Here is a 10,433-nt window from a genome sequence, read left to right as displayed (position 1 = left end):
TGTGGCCGCCAGTAAATTCACTCGAAATAAGACACTCTGTGATGCGGATCACACGGAAAAGAAAACACTCAAAACAGACTCAAACATATGACTGGCCATCCGCGCCAGGCAGGTCCTCTGCATCGCCTAAAATTTGCATCACGGTCGATCACATTACAAGACACCCAACAGCGTGAATATTTGCCGATGGCGGGGCACAGTCGTCGACAGCTTGACGTGAGAATCAAGCTTTGAAACATACCAAGAAGGGCAATGAGATGATGATGATTCGCCAGGCGCGCAAGATCAAGTGGGGTCTGCCCTGCTCGGTCGAGTATGTTGCTGGGACAGCCATGGGCCAAGAGAGCGGTGCACACTTGTTCATGACCCGCCTCTGCGGCGTAATGCAATGGTGTGCGCCCTGCCACGTCCACCAACTGCGCAAGCTGTGCGTCCTGCTGGTCCAGAAAGAACAGCAACGTTTCTGCGCGGTTCTCGCGAGCCGCCACATGAATGGCCGTGGTGCCTGCATGCCATTGTATGTGCACGAAAACCACGTGAGCTGGGGGGCAACGAGAAAAACGAGTTAAACGCTGACAGCGAGCCTGTGCTTCACAACTATCGCACCCGTGGCATCGGTTCTACTCAAGAGTTGAGGGTCGGCCGACACCATATTTCGTGCCGTTGCTAGATCACCGGCTATGGTTGCCTGGAAGAGCCCATCCAGCTCCTACATCACCAGCGCCATCAGACATAAATCGAAGAGAAGACACAGAACCGTGTGGTTATCCGCGTACGATGGCAGGACACGCCGCACACGCCTAAATACGCACCGGGGCTGGCTTTTGTCGGTTACAAATGTCAATCTGCTGGGCATCATCACTGCCATTGGCCAAATCAGCCACTGTCATCTCGGCTTCCTCTTGGTGTCGCACCTATGCACCGCACCGCGTGCGCCAAATTGGGATCATGTGGTCACGGCCGCCTCGTGCTTTTGCCACGACAATGCGATGATACTCTCTCACACAGCTTACCGAGACATAACTGCCCTCGCCATGCTCGTTGGAGATGAAACGAAGAAAGCGCCACCCCATCGAACGAGTAAAGGGAAGATTCAGGTGCTGCGCCAACTCAATGCGCAAGTCTTCGAGCAAAAGCCGAGTGCCCACACTGATGGTGCCAATCAGCACTGGGTGACGCGAGCGCCCCGAGCTTGAATCCAAAGGAACCTGTTGCATCCAGCAAGAACACGGCGGAGTTGTGAATTCTCCACCAGCCGCGAGCAGATTGCTGGCGTTGCGTGCTCCATCGCGAATCATACCAGAAAGACGGGCAGTATTACACGGTGAGCCGGCTCCGGTGGCAAGAGGTGATCGGGCTGGTGGCGATGTGTTTCAATTTCGCCTTCCATCAGCGCCTCCACCTCAGCCATGGCCGCATTGTCTATGGAACACAATGGTTGGGGGGGCGCGTGTGAAACATGCACTCGCATGAGAAAAAGAAATCAAACAAAAAAAAACGGAAATGTCGGAATCAAGTGAACACAAGTCAAAAAAAAACACCAGCTTGAACAACATACCAGCCAAACCAGACATGTTGTCACTCTCCGCGGCGGCCTCGGCAGCCTCGACGTCGCGCACAATGAGAGAAGGACTGGCAGCCCCCGCCACGGCAACGACCTGCTCCGTGTCACCATCACTATCCATGTCGTCATCCTCCTCATCAGACTCGCGCCGACGATCTTCCGCCACCTCGGCCTCGACCGCGTTGGTCAAGGGGAACGCTGCCGGCCGCGAGCCTTCTTGAAAGTCACGACGAAAGCGGCCCTTGGGCCTATCACACAATTTGGTCCACAGGCAGACATAAAGTATTAGCAAGGCACCGAGTCAAAATATGCGGGGTGGGCCAAGGCGAACGGCATCACAACTCACCGGCACAGCAGTGTGGCTTGATTTTTAAAAGAAATGACAACCTCGCCCGGCGCCAACATGACGGGCTCACCGTCCACCTGAGTGTTGATGGCAACGCAGAGTTGAGAAACGGGGTTGGATGCGCCGCAATATTTCCAGCCTGGTGGCAAGTTGGGTTTCATTGGTCTGACGTGTGCTCTGACCACGGCTCATCGATGATACATACCTGAACGGGTGTCTCGACGTGAAACGTGATTTTTGCGCTCCGGCATTGGGCAAGACGGGCTGCATGCCCAATGCGCATGACGCCCTTGGCCAAGGCCAGCGCTGATTGAAAGCCAACAACCTCAAGCTTCTGGTCTTCGGAACTGGGTGCGTCAAATCCATCGACGGCATTTTTGGTGCCCCACGGTCGCGTGCCGGCTGCGTAGGAAGCAATGTTGAGAAAGGCAATGGCTTCAAAGGCCTGTCGCCGAACGGTTTGGGTCACGTCACGCCCGTCAAACTAATTGCGCAACAGGTGAGCAATGTAAGCACAAGTTGGGGTATCTTATCGGCCTGAGGGCAAGCGAGAAAAGCTGGCAGCCTTTGAATCCCACAACACAGTGGGCGCACCTCCAGTTCCAAAGTCTCGCAGAGATCCTTGTAGCGATGCCGGAAAATGTCCTTGGCCCCTTGAAAGCCATAGTAGGCTTTGTTGTGAATGCGTGAATTGAACTTGGCCGGGTCGCGTTCCCGGGCCAAATGGAAGCTGAGGGTGGCAAAAGCATCCGAGCCAAAACTAAAGTAATTATTGACAACGATCAGCGGGAGCTCCACGGCGACCGGTATGTCACTGAGGCCCGCTGTTGGGGCAGGATCGCGCAGTCGATAGGTCAAGGACCATCGGTCCAGCTGCATGACAAGTGAGCCCATGATCCAGTGAAGCAGCTTCTTGGTTGACTCCCCCTCATATCCGCCGCCCATCTTGAGAAAACGAGCGAGGTCGTTGCCCGTGCCCAAGGGAATAGTTCCGACCCCAATTTCTGCGCGCAGGTGTAACACACGATGTGAAACCTCACATGAGAGCCAGAAAGGAAGTTGGCCAAGCCAGGGGATCTGATATCGATCTGCTCCAACTCACTGTCTTTGTCCATGCCCCTTGCGTCAAGTTCAGCCAAAACCCAGCCCACGGTGCCGTCACCGCCGCACACTAGGATCCGCAAATTGGGAACGTTCTAAGATGCAACCAATGGTGAGACTGTTCAGTGCCGCCTGCTCAAGATAATTGAGGCAAGGGGGACGGGGCAGCAGCTATTTCCAATCACGTCACGAGGCTACACTGCCCAGGGCCCACCTTGAAGCGGTCCAACGCCGGCCCGGGCCCCTGCACCTTGCCAGTATCGGGATCTGTGGCCATGAGGTTGTACACCTGTCGAGGATTGAGGTAGTAGAGAAAGGAATGCAAAAGCTTGGCACCCTGATTACCGCCAGATTTGGGGTTGACCAGGACCAGAAGAGGGAACGTTTCCTGGAGAAGAGAGACGTAGAGGGACGGATAATCATGGTGAAAAGTGGCCGTGGGTATATGCAAGAACAGGCGGCCAGGAGAGATGAACCAACCGGCCGAGGCTGAATGTGAAACTGGTAGTCTGCACGATCTGCCGCTTCCAAGGCGCGAGCCGCCTGCATGTGTGCCCTGCGATGTGCTGTGGCCTTGCGGGCTGAAGCACGGCGCATGCTCGCCCGAAACTCTTGTCTGCAGCAGAGGGTGGGGTGGGGCGGCAAATGCAGGGGCCGGTGTCAATGATGGCGGCAGTGGCTTGAGCAAACAACAGGAGGCTTTTGATACGCTTCACGTGACCAGGCACTGACTGTTGAGAGTCGGAGAGGCGGTTCACGTTGAAGCCCGCAAACACAGCATCCTCGTCGTCCGGTGCCGTGAGTGAGCCGTCTGATTCCTGGCGCGAGCGAATGGGCGAGACGCGTCGACCGAGCTCAAAATCTGACCCTCGACCCATGGGGCTAGTGCGCTCTAACGGGCACGGAAGCACAATGCGCAAATCAGCTCTGGCTGCCCCGCCGCTATGGAACGAGATGGTGGAGACGTACCAAACAAGTAACCGGTGGATGCACGATGTTGGAGGTTGGCATCCAGACTGGCTTTGCGAAGTCTGCGAGCCAGGGAAGCTGAGCTAAGTACGAAACACTGTCTTGTGTCCGGAAAGAGCTGCGCCAACGACAGCAAAACTGCTGCGTAGAACTGGGTGGAGGCATGGTGTAGGGAACGCTTACCCGCTGTGGCCCGAGCTTGTAATCATGTCAATGTCGTCGGCCGTCAAGCACACGCCGGCAACACCCGGTTTGACAACATCGGAGAGGAGAGGCTGAAGACAAATCTCCTCAGGGCCCAAGGTGATGGGAGCAAACTCGCCAAGATCGCAGGTGCCCCACACATCAAACTGGTTCTTGAGGCAATCCAGATGAATGTAGCGTTTGCACAGCGAGCAGCGATAGGCGCGTGCCTGCAAGCTAAGCGCTTTGACACCGAGCTGACATGCAGATGGATAAGATCGTATTCAGAGGTAGGGAAGGAGACTGAGTGCAATGCTCCATGCTGAGAAGAAGTCGCGGAGGGGCGGAGAAGCAAGTCTTACCGGACGCGTGCACCGAAAGCAGACTTTGCTCTTGTCAAAAACGCCCGAGATCCAATGGTGTTTGCTGGTGGACTGCAAAGAGAAAACCAAACAATGATGCAGGTGCAGGTAACTGTGACGTTCATGTGCGCGACAAGCCTAACGGCAGTGGTCGGGGTGGCGTGGGAGTGCGAATCAATACCGATTCCTCGTCGATTAGGTGTGCATCGCGTGTGAAAGTAGGACGGCAAGCGCGATATCGCGACATGTCCTGGCCATCATCAACCCAGAGGCGGCACACCGAACACGAATAGCCTGCGATGATGGATTGGAGACGGGAGATTGAATGCAGGCAGGATCGCCTGGGCGCGCAACGGGCCGGAACCAGACGGCCAGGGCAAGTGGCCAGAAGCAAAAGAGGGGGGGCGGCAGCTCACCTCGACGCCGGCGCAGGAGCTTGCCGCCGTCAATTCGAGTCCATAGATGGGTCATCGGCTGTGCTGTTGAGGGCTGCATGGCGCGTGCGCAAGCAAACAAGGTCGGCGAGGAAGGCGAGGCCAAAAAAAAAAAAAAAAAAAAAAAAAAAAAAAGTAGAATACCAAACTCATAAGCGAGGTGCCCAGAAGATCAGGGGAGGGGTGCCGTGTTACACGCACATCCCAATCGTGAAGGGGTTTCTTCTCATCGAGGGGGACAGGGGTACCCGAGGAGGAAGCGGCCTCGTCTGAGTGCCCAAACAGAAAAGGATGGATGGTGAGATCTATGGGCTGAGAAGGAGGTCGGGTTTGTCCAAAGCTTTGACGCGGGATTGACCTGCAAACATGGACAGCTCGCTTTCTTGGGCGGCCGAGTTGCGCGCCTTGCGCCGGCGAGAGCGGGGCGAGACGGGTCGATCGGCCATGGTGGTGCATTCGGGCTCGGCGGAGCCAGCCGGTGGATGCAGCAGAAGCGCGCAATGGCCGGCGCGCACGCGCGCACAACAGGATGGGACCTGTCTCCAGGCGCCAAGGCGGGGGCAAGGAAGAGTCGACACAACGTAACAATTCACACAGACGGCGACTTTGCACCGAACCGTCGACGTTTGGTGCCGATCCTTGAGGCCCAAACCCCTGTGGAGATCTGTGAATCGCGCAAGCGCGTCACTGAAAGAGCAAACGGCAGTCTAAAATGTATCTGCACTTGCACCCACACACACACGTCCTCTCCGTCTGTGAGCCTGTATCATCAAGCCGCACAGGTCCAATTATTAGCTAGCTGATCCTGGGCCACGAGGCGATGGTCAATGGGCAAAGTCCCGGCGGTGCACTCTGGCCCCCTCAAATGCATCTTTCCGTCTCACTCTCCCACCACCACCACCTCCTCCTCCTCTCTCCTCCTCTCTCCTTCTCCTCCGTCTCCTTCTTTTTACTCACCAGTGTGCACGGCGCGCACGGCTACGACTTGAAGCACGGTCGCACCTCGCAGAGTTGGATCAAGTCGGGAATCCAGGGGGCGGGTTCAAGGCCTTGAACGGCAGAAGATCACGTGTCCTGTGACGTTTTGAGGCAGCCAGCTCGCCAGCGTTGATGGGGCAGGGCTATCCTCGTATCCCGGCTGCCATTTGCAGACGACAGTGGCCCGGAAATGCCACCACACCTGTCTGTCGTGTTGTCGTGGAGACGGCCTTGAGTTTCTCACACTTGAACGACGTGTTTAACCCATAAAAAGTGGCGCCAAGTGCAACACCGAGAGAGAGAGACAGAGAGAGACAGAGAGAGAAGATCAGCACACAAGAGATGCTGTGAATCTTACAAACCATCAAAATGAAGATTCCCTGCGGAAACCAGAGATTCTCGATTTGAATAAAACAAGAGGAGGCGGAGCAACAACAACAACAAACAATAAAAGGAATTGCGAATGAGCTCGTTTTCGTCGTCATCAAGGCACAAGTCAGTGGTTCAAATAGCCCAGGCGTGTTGCTCTTCTCTTCGCACACCCAGGCGCTCCAACAGCCATGCAAAGATCGTCAACCGGACTGCGCATCCCGTGGCCAGGCGTTCCCACTGCCACCGCCACTACCAGCACTGCCGCTGCCATCTGCACTATCGTCTTCTTGCTGCGGATGGAGGGCGCGCGCCAGTAGGACCAGAAGCATAACATTGACACACTTTTAATATAACTTTGAGGGGGGTTGTTTATCTTGCTGTTAATAAAGTGTGAATTACTTTAGAGTTTGATAGAGATGTGGTATGTGTTTGAGATTTTGCTTGATTTTGGCTCGATTTTCTGATAATTTTGATGCCGAGGTCGTCAATGCCGCTAACGCAGAGCTGCGCGTCGCTCATGGCCACTGGTGGCACACAAGCAGTGAGTATCAAGTGAAGTGAGATTATCTCTCAAGGTACACATGATGATGCGCCATCTCTGGGCAGATTCAACAAGTGTCGTCAAACAATGTAATCACGTGTCTGCAGCAAGATAACGGCACCGTTGGGCTCATACCGCTCGTGTGACATTACAGTCAGGGCGGGAAAAAGACTGACGCTGTTCGTGGCTTTGGCAGCCACGCCGTGCTTTTACAGCATCTCCACCACCTTGATACGACCGTTTTGGCAGGCATAGTGGAGCGGTGCACTGCCAAGCTGTCGATTGGTGCACCAACATCATGGTGGCACCAGATTAGGATAAGACTATGTTTGAGATAAATCATTGGCAGTGGCCTCTGGCTTTAGCATCAGCGCCGTGCTTCAACAGCATCCACACCACCTCCACATATCCGTGTTGGCAGGCCTGGTGCAATGGTGTACTGCCATCCTGGGGTTGATGCATCACCATTCCATTCAGGTCGACATTCATCCATAACAGCGATATAAAACGAATCAGCTACCCCTAACCCCATGTGTCTTCCTTCAGCTCTCAAACCTCTCTCTCTCTTTTTCTCTCTCTTACAAGTGGTAGTTGTATCGTTTCGCTCTCTTTGTGCCTCTGTGTGTGTGTGTGTCTCTCTCTCTCTCTCTCTCTCTCTCTCTCTCTCTCCTCTGTGATTCTCTCTCTCTCTATGATGCTGTCTCTGTCTCTGTCTCTGTCTCTGTCTGTCTGTCTGTCTGTCTGTCTGTCTCTCTCTCTCTCTGTGATTCTCTGTCTGTCTGTCTGTCTGTCTGTCTGTCTGTCTGTCTGTCTGTCTGTCTGTCTGTCTCTCTCTCTCTCTCTCTCTCTCTCTCTCTCTCTCTGTCTCTCTCTTCTCTCTCTCTGTCTCTCTCTCTCTTCTCTCTCTCTCTCTTTTTCGTCTTTCGCGTATGTGAGGTCTGCTCTAGAGATCATATCAACGAACACGAGCAACGAACACGAGGCGGACGATAGAGAACGAGGGCGAGGGCGAGGGCGACACATTACGGAGACGAGTGAGTGGTACGGTGGTGGGTCAGGGGAAACGCGTTCGTGGTGGTGGACAGCAGTTGCTGCTCTGGTATGAGCGCGTTGCGCGCATGTGGCTTACTCCGTGCTGGTGCTGGCTCGGCTCGTGCTCGCGGCAATTTTGGGAGCAGTCGATGGACCAGGATGGCCACGGCTGAGCTGGTCGAGGCGCAGTTGACGGCGGCCCGGGTGGACGCTTTGCAGAACAATGGCTACGTGATTATCGACGATTTTTGGCCTGCTGAATACGCGCAAGCCATGCGCGATGCGATTTTGGCCCTCCACAAGGTCGACGGCCTCGCCCCCAACCGCGTCTCGCTCGCAACTTCTGCTGTACGCCCCCAAAGAACACGTGCCAACACCTTCTTGTCTCTCTTGCTCCAAACCCTGGCTGTTTTGTCTTTCCCGTAACACGACCGCGCTGCATATCCTTTGACATGCGCGCGCGTCGTCTTGAGCCTCGGCAGCTCACTCGAACCTTTTGCCGTGGGTCAATGATGACTAGGGCCCCTTGGTTTTGACCAAGCCACACGTGTTTGAAGCGGACATGCATGACAAGACGGCCCAGGCCTTGTGCCCCCTCTTTGCCGATTTTCTAGATAATGCCGATGCCTTCCAAACGGCGTTGGCGCAACGCTTGCCCGCCCTCAAGCTTGTGCCCGCCGGTCGCCAATCTCGCACTGTCAAACTCCAGTTTAACGAAGGTGCGTGCGCCTGGCAGACAAGCGAAGAAAAAAACAAAAACAACACGCAGTTGACTTTTGCCTGGTCTGGCCTAGCCCACAGCTAATCAGTGCCGCCCGTTTTTTTTTTTTTTTGGACACACGCAACTAGGGGGCGGTGCGTTTCCCTGGCATTATGACAACCCAAGTCGGCCCAATGCACGCCGCTTGACCATCTTAACCTACCTCAACCCTGACTGGGCTCCTGGTTTGTTGGCCACCTTCCTCCGTCCCGCGCCGCGGCTGTCTTGCCATGTTTCTTTAAACAGGTCTTTTCAAGAGGGGCGTCGCTATACGTGTTTGTATACACACAGGCGTCACTTCTGAATCAAGCGCCTTGCGTGTCTTGCACATCTTCGCGTAGGGGATGGTGGTGAGCTAGAGCTGCTCCCGTTTTTGGGTGAACCAACACGCATCGAGCCTCGCATGAACCGCGTCCTTCTGTTTTTAGCTGATGAGCTTTTGCACAAGGGTACGACTCGTCTTGCGCCGTTTCTGTTTGTTCATGGCTGCTGGAGGCGAGGTGTCGGATTCCGCAACCTTTTTCTCCAGAGCGTGCGCGCGCACGCTCTTCTGTGATGGTCACCATGCTCATTGTTGGGATGCGGGCCAAACACAGTGATACCTGCGGTGCAAAGGCGAATGGTCTTCACGCTGTGGCTGGATGGTGAGGCGACCAACACGGACGATGTTGTGCATCTCAAGGTCAAGCACCTCAATCCCGATGCCATTCCACTTCTGACCGGCTCGCCTCTTCAGCGTAGCGTGTCACGCGCCGTTTACAGTGATTGTATGTATCGGCCAAGCTTGACCGAGTCTTATTCCGCGCATGCGTGCTGACCATGTTTGACCCCCTCTTTTTTTCTCCTCTTGATGTCTCGCTCCGCTATCCCAGTATATGAAGAGAGTTTGCGGGCATGTTTTGGCGCAGATTCGGCCGACCTTCGCAAAGCGCTGGCCTTGCACCGGGCGCACGTCAAGGCCTTGTTACAAAATCAGGCGCTGGCTGACTTTGTGGCCGAGCTCAAGTCGCGACGTCCTTTCTAATCGTCCTATGCACGCTTTCATGGTTAATTCATGTTGTTATTAAAAACGCGGTCATGTCTCCGCTGTGCCTGCATCCTCATCTTGTTCTGAATCAGCAGGCGAGCATAGGAGAGTGTTGGGTTGGCAGCACACTGCAAGAGGGTGATAGGAAAAAAAAAATGGAACAGTGCCAAGACTTGCCAACAGCCCCAACACACTGACTTGCTCGTCATGCCCTTCCCAGCTCTTGGGTCCTTTCCTACACTCAGCAGCAAGAGGTCAGAACATGGTGGCAACAAACTTTAATGTTACGTACAGTCGAGTATCCAGCACATCACCGACCGGCTCGGAGCTTGAAAAGGCTTTGGCGTTGGCGTTTTGTTCGGTGTTGGGTGAGGGCGCGATGGTCAGTATCGAGACCCCCAATCCTGTGCCAATCCTGTGCCCTCTGGCATCAAAGCTAAAGCTTTTATAGTGTAAACATGTGTGGCTTGGACAACGTCATCCGTCAGGTCCACCTTGCTGTTGGGGGTCTGCAACTGTCCCAAGTGAGATTTGCAGGGCTGTGGCGAGGCAAAGAAGGGGCGAAGGCGGGGATGCCCGGCGCGTAGACGGATGAGCAGAGGGGCAGCGTGAGGGCGAGAAGGAGCCTGTGAAGCACTCGAGAGAGAGAGAGAGAGAGAGAGAGAGAGAGAGAGAGAGAGAGAGAGAGAGAGAGAGAGAGAGAGAGAGAGAGAGAGAGAGAGAGAGAGAGAGAGAGAGAGAGAGAGAGAGAGAGAGAGAGAGAG

The 10,433-nt window shown here is 55.0% G+C and overlaps 2 protein-coding genes across 2 annotated transcripts; one reads left to right on the top strand and one right to left on the bottom strand.

The window, feature by feature from the left end:
* Positions 1-1,294: 1,294 nt before the first annotated feature.
* On the bottom strand, positions 1,295-6,302 carry MONBRDRAFT_29810 (uncharacterized protein; the record flags this gene model as incomplete). Its single annotated transcript, XM_001750257.1, has 16 exons — positions 1,295-1,422; positions 1,559-1,812; positions 1,911-1,987; positions 2,116-2,394; positions 2,505-2,914; positions 3,013-3,106; positions 3,226-3,399; positions 3,492-3,627; positions 3,744-3,903; positions 3,981-4,042; positions 4,164-4,420; positions 4,526-4,597; positions 5,161-5,228; positions 5,318-5,495; positions 5,577-5,623; positions 6,140-6,302. 16 exons carry the CDS (start codon positions 6,300-6,302, stop codon positions 1,295-1,297), a joined length of 2,559 nt encoding a protein of 852 aa, XP_001750309.1.
* A 1,078-nt stretch (positions 6,303-7,380) lies between these two features.
* MONBRDRAFT_29809 (uncharacterized protein) lies at positions 7,381-9,666 on the top strand (the record flags this gene model as incomplete). Its single annotated transcript, XM_001750295.1, has 7 exons — positions 7,381-7,437; positions 8,102-8,230; positions 8,403-8,601; positions 8,732-8,827; positions 8,984-9,091; positions 9,239-9,409; positions 9,515-9,666. The coding sequence occupies 7 exons, from the start codon at positions 7,381-7,383 to the stop codon at positions 9,664-9,666; spliced, it is 912 nt and encodes a 303-aa protein (XP_001750347.1).
* Between the last annotated feature and the right edge of the window lie 767 nt (positions 9,667-10,433).

Source organism: Monosiga brevicollis, genomic scaffold (genome assembly GCF_000002865.3).
Source record: "Monosiga brevicollis MX1 MONBRscaffold_39 genomic scaffold, whole genome shotgun sequence".
In the NCBI taxonomy this organism is placed as follows: Eukaryota; class Choanoflagellata; order Craspedida; family Salpingoecidae; genus Monosiga; species Monosiga brevicollis.
Note: the sequence above shows the minus strand (reverse complement) of the source record. Positions and strands in the feature narration are given on the sequence as shown.